The 12,117-nt window shown below is 41.8% G+C and overlaps 1 protein-coding gene across 2 annotated transcripts in view; it reads left to right on the forward strand.

Moving 5' to 3' along the window:
• Window positions 1-11,619, forward strand: part of LOC137357734 (exostosin-1-like) — an 813,195-nt gene extending 801,576 nt beyond the window's left edge. For both annotated transcript variants that reach the window (XM_068024074.1, XM_068024075.1), the window contains exon 12: window positions 9,038-11,619. In XM_068024074.1, coding sequence (XP_067880175.1) covers window positions 9,038-9,223 — 186 coding nt within the window. In that variant the 3' untranslated portion in view covers window positions 9,224-11,619. The remainder of the gene's footprint in view (window positions 1-9,037) is intronic.
• Window positions 11,620-12,117: the final 498 nt, after the last annotated feature.

A 12,117-nucleotide genomic window follows, 5' to 3' on the forward strand; every position in this document is an offset into this window, starting at 1 on the left:
GTAGGGAGGTTATGCTTCAGCTATACAGGACATTGTTGAGACCACATCTGGAGTACTGTGTACAGTACTGGTCTCCTTATTTAAGGAAGGATGGAAATGCGTTGGAGGCTGTACAGAGAAGGTTTATTAGACTAATACATGGAATGGGTGGGCTGTCTTATGAGGAAAGATTGGACAGGGTAGGCTTGTATCTGCTGGAATTTAGAAAAGTAAGAGGCAGTTTGATTGAAACATATAAGATCCTGAGGGGTCTTGACAGGGTGGATGTGGAAAGGATGTTTCCCCTTGTGGGAGAATCTAAAACTAGGGAGCACTATTTAAAAATAAGGGGTTGCCCATTTAAGACAGAGATGAGGAGAAATTTTTTCTCTCAGAGGGTCGTGAGTCTTTGGAATTCTCTTCCTCTAAAGGCGGTGGAAGCAGAGTGTTTGAATATTTTTAAGGCAGAGGTAGATAGATTCTTGATAAGCAAGGGGGTGGAAGGTTATCGGGGGTAGGTGGAAATGTGGAGTAATCAGTTCAGCCATGAACTTATTGAATGGCGGAGAAGGCTTGAAAGGCCGAGTGGCCAACTCCTGCTCCTAATTCGTATGTTTGTATGTTATTTTAAGCGTGAAGCTTCACCATTTCACAATGTTAGATGTTAAGAAAATTGATTTTCATGGCTGGAGTATTGGAAGCACCATGAATCCCGCAGACCGACCTTCATGCCCAGTTTCCCTATCTGCGTTTCTGTTGAGCAAGACTTTTATGTTGGAACCTTACCATTTTAAATAAGATGGATCACAGTTCTATCATAAGATGTGGGCTCAGATGTGGGCCACCTAGTGGTACAGGATTCTTACCCTGCACCTTAATGGTGAGGCCTGTGTCTCCCTAGATAGTGGGTCTGGGGCTTCATTTTAATGGACCCCACATGGTTCGGAATCTGCCAGCAGCCCTCAGGTAGATGGTTTCAGGGGTCAGGTCTGCGGTCGGGCTGGGAATCGGGGTGGGGGGGTTCTGTAAATCGCAGAAGGCGATCAGAGATTGGCAGAGAATGTCAAGGTGGCCAACGAGGTCAGGAGAGGAAGCCCAGAGTTCAGTTTGGGCTCAGGAGAGGAGCCTGGGCAGCCGATTGGAGGATGGCATGAGGTTGGGAGCCACGATGGGTAGGGAACAACAGCGATCGATTCCTTAAATGTCGAGTCTGGAGGAGTGCTCTTGCTCTCCAGGCTCCAGATTCAGGATTCAGATTCTTGGTTGGCAGGCTATCCCTAGATTTGATTTTCTTGAGTATAGCCAGTATTGACGCTGGCTGCTTTGGGGCAAAGCAATCTTGGAGTGGGATTTCAAGCAGGCATTAGGTCCCTTATTTGCATATGCAAAGGGATTAACACCTTCAGGAATGGGTAAAGGACAGTTTTTTTTCCCATTCCCAATATGGCTGTCTTCACACTTCCTGCTCGCCATCGGCCAGTTAGTGCCCAAAAATGAACACTCTGTGGACAAATTTATAGGCCAAGTTGTTTCATTCCAGCGAATTCCACAAAATGTTTGCTGCATATGAAAGGAAATTCTTCCCATTACAATCATTTTATGGATGTTTCTCAGACATTCAGTAATGGGTCCATTTACTCACAGAATGGTCCAGAATTTAACAGACAGTTTTTAAAGCTAAAGGGGTACATAGGCGACAAAGGAGACTGCAACAATGATAGGGGATTAATGAGGACCTAAATAATATATTATTTCCAGGGTCCTTCCAGGAGTTATGTGCAGGATATATCTCGTGCATTGATCTTGTATTTTTATAGAACAAGGTTATTTTTCAAAGTCAGTAATGCTTGTTTGTGTTTCATAACAACATCAATAAAGAATTGAGAAGAATCTGTTGAGTTCTCAGAAAAATGAAACTGCTTGAGAGGCCTTCAAAGCAACCAAGTCTCTTTGTTAATACAGGTCAAAAGATATGCTGTGTGACATCTCTCTGAAGATTACTTTTTTCACCTTTTGTTTCTTGCCTGACCTGAGTGTTTAAAACCATCTTCACCTCTATTCAAACCCTATAAAAAGAATTGATTTAATACAGAAAGTACAGATATTTTTTGTTTTAAATAAGCTTCAACAATTTAACAAACTATTATAAACAAGTCAACTATGTTTAGAATTACCACTTAAGTAGATCAATAAATAAAGGATCAAGGCCATATGAAATTTTCCATTATGAAGCAAAATTCCTGCCAATGAAATGTGAAGCTTTGAACTGCTTGTTTATGGCAAGATGGATCTGTCAGATTATATTTTAATATCATCAAAAGTTCATACTCAAAATGTTCCAGCAACTCTATATACAATAAATCACACGAATTGTTTGATGTTTTTGCTATTCACTTATCGTTAAGCGCTACATTTTTCTCTTGTTCACTAATATCAGCCAAAAAAGTAGAGATAATAAAGTTTGCAGCACTGATAAAAACAGTGAACAGAGAAATACTTCGATGTAGTTTAAATGTACCTACAAAGCACTTAGCCTATGATAAAAATGATTTGAGGTTAAAAATATATAAACAGTTATGCAGATTTAAAACACATTCAATCTCACAGAAAGATAAACTTTTAGAATAAAAACAATTAACATTATTTATACAGGATTTTTCATAATCTAAGACTGTCAATTAAATCAGGAAGGAGAAAGTAACTCTCTAAGTGCTCAAATGTGCAGATTAAAGCACTACTAGAACTGCTTATTGTGGAACTCAACCAGCTAGATCTATAATTGATAATGTTAGCTGATCTTTGCTGGGGCAGAGGAGGGGACGCTACAATTCACTCACTACCCTGGAGCCTGTTGTTGGCAGCCTTCCATTGATGTGAGATGTTGGACATCCATTGGCGATGGGATAGTTTCACATGGTGCATTTTTGCTGATGGCTGACGAGACCAACCCTTGAAAGGTGGGTTCTGGCACAAGAGGTGGTTAAAAGGTGTCGTTGTGGGGTGCTGTTTTCGGCATTGTCATCTGTGTCAAGCTGCTGTAGCCACTGATCGTCACGGTGGCTCACACTAGCCCACAGGGAATGTCACCATTTCCCTCTGTTGTTGGCTAGTCCTTGTTGGCATGTCACACTTACAAGCATCCTTGAAGCTGAACTGAGCTTTGGGCGTCCTATTGGTCTTCTGGTTCCGACTACCTCACCATACAGAATATAATTGGGAAGCGTCCGTCTTCCTTCCTGCAAATGTGCCTGAGCCAATGAGGTCACCGCTGCTTAATGAGTGCTAGCATACTTGGGAGATTTACCTTTGAGTGGACTGTCGCATTCATGATTTTGTCTTTCCATGAGACACTGAGAATGCACCGCAGACATCAAGATAAAAAATTTAGAACATCCTTTCTTGAGAGCTGCAAGTCATACAACAAGGTGCTGAGAACATAGGCCTTATAAACCAGCATCTTGTTCTGCATCTTTTTATTTCTCCACACATGTTTTGTGAGTCGGCCAAAGGTAATAGCTGCTTTCCTTATTTTTGTGTCAAGTTGTGCATCAGAAGTCAAATTATCTGTCACCGTGGATCCCAGGTAGCAGAATTTACTAATCACTTCCAGCGGAGTGTTGTTTAGTGTAATCAAGGGCAGAGATCTGACACCCAGCCGTTTAACCACTGTTTTCTTGATGCTTATAGTAGGGAGAGGAGGGTACAGGTATGGGAGAGACAGTCCATGAGTCTTTGTAGCTGTGCTTCAATGTGGGCAACTAGCACAGCATCATCAGCGTAGATCATCATCATCTGATCAAGACATGCTGTATTTTTGTCTTCAACCTGGACAGATTGTAGAGCTTGCCATCTGATCTGGTGTGCAGGTAAACTTCTTCCATATCTGTAGGGAAGGCAAAAGTCAGGAGCATGAACAAGAAATTACCAAAGTGGGGGCTCGGACACAGCCCTGTTTCACTCCATTCTTCACCCTGAAACTGTCAGAAGTGGAGCCCTCTAACTGTACAGTACTGTTCTTTTAGTCTTGAAAGGAACAGATTAGAGTAAGGACAGCCGATTTTCTCCAAAATCTTGTAGTGTCCTGCTCTGCTGGCAGTGTCGAATGTTTTCATGAGATCTATGAAAGCAAAGATATGTTTTGTTCCCTCCACTTGTCTTGTAGCTGGCGTATGGAGAAGATCATGTCAATTGTGCCAATTAAGGGCCACCTCCCTACCCACTGGCATTTTACCGGTGTCGGAAGGGACAAACCCTCCAGTGAGTTCCCGGGTGGGCCTTCCTTTATGGCCACTCCATGGCCCACAGAGGGGCCTCCCAGCAGCAATGGCCACACCCCAGCTACAGCGCCGCCGATGGAAGGTGATCCCCACCCCTCCTGCTCACAACAGCCTGCCTGTCTGGCCCTAGCACAGTATTTGAAACAACTTACCTTGTCTTCAAGGATGCCTCGGCGTGGAGGCACCCTCTCCTCTGTCCTGCAGTGGACATCTCCAATGGTGGAGCTGCCGAGGTTGCCGAGCTGCCGGCCAGCAACTCTGGGAGGCGGGCTGTCATTCTCAATTAAACAACAGTCCCAGTGGCGGCCCTTAATTGGCCACCACCGGTAAAATGCAGCCTGATATCCTACTGCCCTCCGGCGCGGGGTCAGGTCCCACTTTCAGTTCTGCTGTGTGAGTTGTTCTTTTGAGCTGAACACATTGTTCACGTCAAGTATTTCATATAACAGAAACAGATCATGAGATTTTCAGGCATTAGGTTGTGCAACAGAGAAAAAGTGATGTCCTTGAATTTGCAAGATAATTATGATCAATGGCAAAAACAACTTTATAATACCCATATTAAAATTATGTTTGTTGTGCTTGAATATTATTACTAATACTAAAATGACATGTAATTCTCGAATTGAGTACACATGCGTACTGCTGTGACTGAAAACCAGGTCATTGTAGCGTTCTCGTCCCATCTTATAATACTCTCCGCTGAGATCCATAGCACAGTGAAAATAATGTTTACAATTTTTACTGTAATAAAAACATAAAATGTTGGAGCTACTCAACAAGTCGGGCAGCACCTATGGACAGAGAAACAGAGTTAATGTTTCAGGTCAATGATCTTTTGCTAGAACTGGAAAAAATTGCAGGCGTGCAGGTTTTAAGTAGGTACAGAGTGGGGGAAAGAATAAAATGGAAGGTCTGAGATAGGGTGGAAGGCAAGAGAGGTTAAATGACAATAGGGATGATTGTGCAAGGCATAAGGAGATGGTACTGGGCCAAGTAAAGAAACAAAAGATGGGTCTACATGAGGTGTAAATGGAAATAGCAAAATTATGAGCAGCTACCATCCGAAAATAAGGGCAGAGGTTATAATCTGAAATTGTTGTACTCAGTGTCAAGTCCAGAATCTGTAAAATGCCTAATTGAAAATTCAGGGGCTGCACCTTGAGCTTGCATTGTACTTTGCTGGAACTGTGTTGAAGGCCGAGGACAGAGAGGTCAGAATAGGAGTGGCGCAGAGAATTAAACTGACAGGTAATTAGAAGCTAGGGGTCATGTTTGCGGACTGAACAGAGGTGTTCTACAAAGTGATCATCCAACCTACGTTTGGTCTCCCTAATGTTAATTGTATATTAATTGTGTTTAATTGTATGCAGGTGTTGGGCATTTACTGGGGATTCATTTGTGCTCCTATAAATAGGAACAGACTGAAACTGTGATTCTTAGGTTAGGAAGTGCATGTTTATAATGTGTGTCTGTAAATAAAAGCTTATAAAAGTGCATAAAGATTGGCTCCAGTTCTATCCTTTACCCCCTGGCTTTCTGGAATTGAATGCCTAAAGTAGAGGAGACTGCATCGTGAGCAGCAACATAGCATACTAAATTGAAAGGAGTACTGTTTGACCAGGTGAGAAATGCGTAACAGGATTTAATTTTAAAAACACCGTGTTTTTAGCTCCCCCTCAATGAATCCTTGTTCACTGCTTTCCAATTGCAAGGCAAAGAAATCAATCAGACAGGTTATCTTAGATTTAAACAAGAAAGGTGGAAGTTTATTAATCTTAGACTATAAGTCGGTTAACGACTACGAATACGCAACGCGACCACGCTAGCATGCATACGCAATAAACACACAGGCAGATAGAGACAGAAAAAGTAGAAAGAATAAAGGGGAAAAGTTTGAGGCAACAGCTGGGTTTCTATTTACGGTCCTTTGAGTTCAATGTGGAGTCTTTGGTTGCCAATAAGTCTTGCCGTTTCGTTGGGGGCCCAGTGCACGCTTTAAAACTTGTTTCGATGTCCAAGTCTTTTCTCTCTTGAGGTTTAAATGACTTCAATGGATCCGGAGATTAGTGAGAGGGAGAGAGAGAGCCAGACAGGAGAGAGGCACTCTTCTTCCAAGTTCAGTAGCAATCTGCAGTATGACCCAAGCTGTCCTGTGAGCAGTTCAAAACCAGACCTGGGCAAGGAGGTTAGTCATGTGACTTGCTTTTTTAACAAACTCCTGCATTTGTGGATTCCAAAGCTCTCAGTGGGGGATGTAATTCTGTCTCTTACACCGACAAGATGTGGATCACCATTGCCCAGAACAATCTCTGTTAATTGAATCAGTGAGTAGTTCCCACTGTCTTTTCCTAGGTGACTATCTCTTAGAATGCAAATTCATACGAACATACGAATTAGCAGCAGGAGTAGGCCACTCGACCACTCGAGCCTGCTCCGCCATTCAATAAGTTCATGGCTGAACTGATTATTCCACATTTCAACTACCCCCGATAACCTTCCACCCCTTTGCTTATCAAGAATCTATCTATCTCTGCCTTAAAAATATTCAAAGACTCTGCTTCCACCGCCTTTTGAGGAAGAGAATTCCAAAGACTCACAACCCTCTGAGAGAAAATATTTCTCCTCATCTCTGTCTTAAATGGGCGACCCCTTCTTTTTAAACAGTGATCCCTAGTTTTAGATTCTCCCACAAGGGAAAACATCCTTTCCACATCCACCCTGTCAATTCTTTTCCAGCCACTTCTGATCTCTTTAAGCAAGTCATCTCTCCACTCCAACATCAGTTTAAAATTAATGTTCATGTGAGGAAATTAATATGTCTCATTCTTGGCATCTGGAGGTCTTCATGACAAGTACAAATAAATCGCTGTATAATCTGGAGAGAGTGTTTGGGAGCCTGAATGGTGGGAAGGGAGGAGCTAAAAGGGCAGGTGTTGTATCTCCTGCACTACAAAGGGAAGGTGCCGTGGGAACTGAAACAGGGGTGTTGGGGGTGGTTGAAGAGCAAACTAGGTTGTTGCAGAGAGAACAATCCCTTTGGAATGCTGAAAGGAGAGAGGAAGGGGTAAGATATGTTTAGTGGTGGCATCCCGCAAAGGTAAGGGAAATGGTGAAAGATGATCCATTGAATGTGAAGGCTGGTGAGGCCAAGGGGAACCTTATCAGAGTTCTGGAAGGGAGGGGAAGGAGTGAGACTAGAAGTGCAGGAAATGTAACAGACACGATCAAGGACACTGTCAGCCATGGTGGAGGTGAATCATCAGTTGAGGAAAAAAGACATATCGGAAGAACTGATGTGGAAGAGGCATCATCAGAACAGATGCAGCATAGCTGGCAAATCTGGGAGAATGGAATAAAGTCCTTACAGGAAATGGGGTATGAGGAAGCATAGTCAAGGTAGCTGTGGGAATCAGTGGGCTTATACTGGATATTGGTTGATAGCCTATTCCCAGAAACTGAGACAGGGAAGTTGAGGAAGGGAAGGGAAGAGTTGGAGATGGACAAAGTGAAGATGAGGGAAGGGTAGAAATTGGAAGCAAATTTGATGAAATGTTCCAGTTAAGGGGGAGAGCACTCATCAGTATACATTAAAAAGGGTTGAGGGAGAGAATTTGAGTAGGACTAGGAATAGCTAAGACCCACACTGTTTCCCATGACAGCACCTTTAATTTGGAGGAAGAGAGTGAAGTCAAAGGAGAAGTTGTTCAATGTGAGAAAAAGTTCATCCAGGTGGAGGAGGATGGTGGTGGATGGGGACTGGTTGGGTCTCTGTTCAAAGAAGAAGTGGAGAATCCTCAGGCCACCCTGGTGGGGGCTGGAGATGTCGAGGTATTGGATATCCATGGTGAAAAGAAGACGGTTAGGGCCAGGAAAATGGAAACTGTTAAAATGGCAGAAGGTGTCAGAAGAGTCATGGATGGAGGTAGGAAGAGACTGGACAAGGGGGAAAAAAATAAAGTCGAAATAGGAAGAAATCTATTTTCTGGGGCAGGAACAGGCTGAAAGATGGGTGTACCAAGGCAGTCCTGTTTGTGGAGGTAAAAGCAAAGTTAGGGGACTATGAGGGTGGAAGCTGTGGAGGGAAGATCTGCAGAGGAAATGAGGTCAGTGACAGTCTTGGAAACGATGGCTTGATGTTCGATGGTGTCATGGTCCAGGGGGAGGTAGGAGGAGGTGTCAGCTAGGCCTCTGCTAGGTAGGGGTCTGTTCATAAACAACAACAGTGCCACCTTTGTCAGCAGGTTTATTGACAATGTTAGGGTTTGACCTGAGAAAACGGAGTTCATTTGAAGTTAACCTGTAAGTCTCAATGTTCTAGTTCCATGAGTGTGACTGAAATGATCTGCTCAGAGAGGGTTCTCTTTTTACAGTTTGATTTTGCAATTGAATGCTGAGGGCAATATAGCAAGTTGGCCTATTAAAGTAAACATCACAGTTAACAAGGTAACAGGTTGAAGGTCATATTTTCGTACTTTATATTATACTTTTCATGGTCTTGCATAATTATTTACATAACTAGAATGACACATGACTCCCTCATTGGAAATGCTGTACTGTTATAACAAGTTACAGCTATTCATCTTGTGTTTTTCTATTGCAAGGTGTCTGCAAGATGTGAAATGTCCCACTGGTTTAAATCTCTTCTTTGGCACTATGGAAGTTTTCCAAAATGTAAACTGAAGCATTTTAAATAACACGCTGAGTCTCTGGCCACATCAATTTTTTCCTCTTTGCTGATACTTTTCATTTTCAGGTTTGACTTTGTGTTTTCTCCCCAGGGATCAAAGACTTCCCGCTGGGCTGATCCAGATCATTTTGCACAACGCCAGACCTGCATGAACACTTTTGCTAGCTGGTTTGGCTTCATGCCTCTCATTCACTCACAAATGAGGCTGGATCCCATCCTTTTCAAAGACCAAGTCTCCATCCTACGCAAGAAGTACCGGGATATTGAACGATTATAGAGGCTGCCACAGACGGTTGAGCTGGATTGTTGTACTTACAAGTCTGTGGCAATTGACTGTTGTATTCAAATAGAGCCCCCCAGGTAACTCTTGATGATGCTATAACACAGAACAAGAATACTCCACCTTCTGGGGACCAGAAGAGAATGAAATGAGTGCAATCTGAAAAAAAGCTGCCGGATAGGCTTTGAGATGTTTCCGATCATATTGCTGTTTTATTTTGTCTACACGGACTGAAATTTCTGACAATCGTGCCTAATCTTTGAGGATTTTAGGGATAAACAACACATAGCGAATTTAAGGTCAAAGAATGTACATTTTCTATTTAAAACTAGCAAGGGGATTGGGGAGTTCAGCTGAATACAATTTTGTTTTGTTTTTGTGTATTCTAATGAAAATGTAATTGCCACCCCTTACATTTGAATTATTTCTCTGTGACGATGTGTCTTTCTAAATGGTATATTCAATAAGAACAAAAAGAAATGGTGTGCAGCAACTCAATATAAGAATAAGACAAATGATTCAAAGCAACTCTCAACATGCACAGTGTATTTTTGAAATTATACTGCATGCCGGGTTGAAAAAGAAACCTTAACAGGTACTGACGATCGATTCATACCAACTGAATTCAGAGCTGGATGAAACCATTGGTCCTTAGTCATGAACATTAGAATATCTGAGAAGACTGCTAGGATCAGAATTGGTACACTAATGAATCATAAATTTACAGTCCTAAACAATAACATTATATTTTGATGTAGCAATTGCATTTCTTCGTATATACAGTATAGTGTTTTCTGCTTCGTGATCTAAATAGATACAAAGAATGGGACCAATGGTAATGTCCTGTGGCTTGGAATTTCCAGTGGTTCTGAGTCAGTAATGTACAGAAAGATTCTTCAAACCCTGGAAGTACAACTTAAAAAATAAATACTCCACATATACAAAATAAACAAGCCAGTTTTGAAATAGCATGATCCAAGGTCGCTTTTGCTAATAGTTATAATAATGAGTTTGTCTAGGTGACCCTTCCGAAGAAGAGTCACTGACCCGAAACGTTAACTCTGCTTCTCTTTCCACAGATGCTGCCAGACCTGCTGAGTGAATCCAGCATTTCTTGTTTTTGTTGTCTAGGTGACTGGTCGTTTGCCAGTTGTAAGCTGCTTTTTTACTTTTTATCAACATATACAGGTTAGATTTATAGATTCATTCTAACTGTATGCAAAACTTTTCAAAGAAGAATAGCCACAAGTAATATTTTAAAATTTGGTTGTATCACTAACTTGATTGCCAGACTAAAAGATTGGGAAAGAAATTCAAAACAAAGATGGCACTTTATGATGCTGCTGGCTTATCATTATGAATTTATATTATACCCATATGCCAGTATGAAACGTCAACATATTCATTTTCCTTTGTCATGGTCTGGAAGAAACATTGCTATGAAGTAGCTTTTATAATGAGAAATTTCTACATTGACACAACAGAAGTCTCAATTCTGTGACAAAAATTCTCATTATTGATAGTCAAAAGGGTTTTGCTTTGATTTGGCCTATAATGCATTTATATGGAGATTCAATGAGCAGCAGAGCAACTTGGACTCTGGTTTATTCGATCAAATTATTTCCGGAATGGGACTTCATTAACTGCACCCCTGTGACTTATTTCAAACGTGTTTGATTGACATTCAACAGTAGCACTTTTGCAAAATGTGTCTTTGTGGCAACCTGTCGATTTTAACAGCTGATTGCATTCTCATTTATAGTATTTATGAAAGAAACCAAATAGTCAATGGGATCAGGTTTAATCAGTTTAAATTGCTGTTATGAAACTGAAATTAAAATAATAATGAATTGTTGATTCCACCCTGATTTGCTTATAATTTTGCTCTTAAACAATCCTGACACATTCATTGGTTCATTGTGTCTATGCTGAAGTTATTTTTCTGAGGTACTAATTGTAATCATTTAAGAAGTTATGTTTAAAACTAGCTTTGATATTCAGTTTTCTTACTTGATTCATTAAAAAAAGATCAGAGTTTCTGTTGAATTGTATTTCTTTAGAGGGTTCAGTAACTTGTCTTGCAAGATAAATGCAGACACTTAATGACAGTATGACCTAGGCTTTCTGGCCCCAGCCCATTAGCTCTCTGGTGTCTCTGGGATGGACAGGGCCATATATGTCCTTGGGATTGAGATCGACCATGTCCTACCTTCCCACTTTCTGGACAGCAGCCCAGGTGGCAAAAATATGACACCCTTATTTGGGCAGGTGCATGAAAATCACATGGAAGTGAGGGAAACAGCCTCCACCTTATTATATGCGTTTTTCCTGGTTTGTACGTTGGATGCAAAAATCACCTATTAGGTTTCACCATCCAATGTTCAAAGATTGGCTGGGGGAAGAGGGGGGGCCTTGGGGATTCAATCATGGAGGGGGGTTGTGCAAGCATTCTCATAGTATGGCTGTGCACAGGTCCAAAGCAGAAGGAAGAAAAAATTGGGGAGATAAATTATTTTCTCCAAGCAGCTTACTGGCTGCTTTCCTCCTGCTGCTCAAAACCTCAAAGGCCCGTTGTAGTAAGGTGTTGCCCCTAATCTGTTGCAACTCCCCAGCAAAGGGCAGAAGGCCTACCTTCAGCATGCACGTGGCCTTAAGGCCTGAAAGTTGGCCACATCAGGAGGTATCTCTGTGGCTGTCCCACCCCATTGCAGAGGCTCCCCAATTGTAGAATCTAGGTCAACTGCTTTATAATATTAGAAAAGCACATTGCAAAGTTCATCCTTCAGTATTTACAGCCTCGACTGCAACACAGACATTCAGTGTAGGCTGTTCCTGCAGGGACCAGGGATGGAGCATATCAGGAAATCTCCCAATAGGGCAGCAATATTCCT

This window comes from Heterodontus francisci, chromosome 3 (genome assembly GCF_036365525.1).
Source record: "Heterodontus francisci isolate sHetFra1 chromosome 3, sHetFra1.hap1, whole genome shotgun sequence".
Classification (NCBI taxonomy): Eukaryota; Metazoa; Chordata; class Chondrichthyes; order Heterodontiformes; family Heterodontidae; genus Heterodontus; species Heterodontus francisci.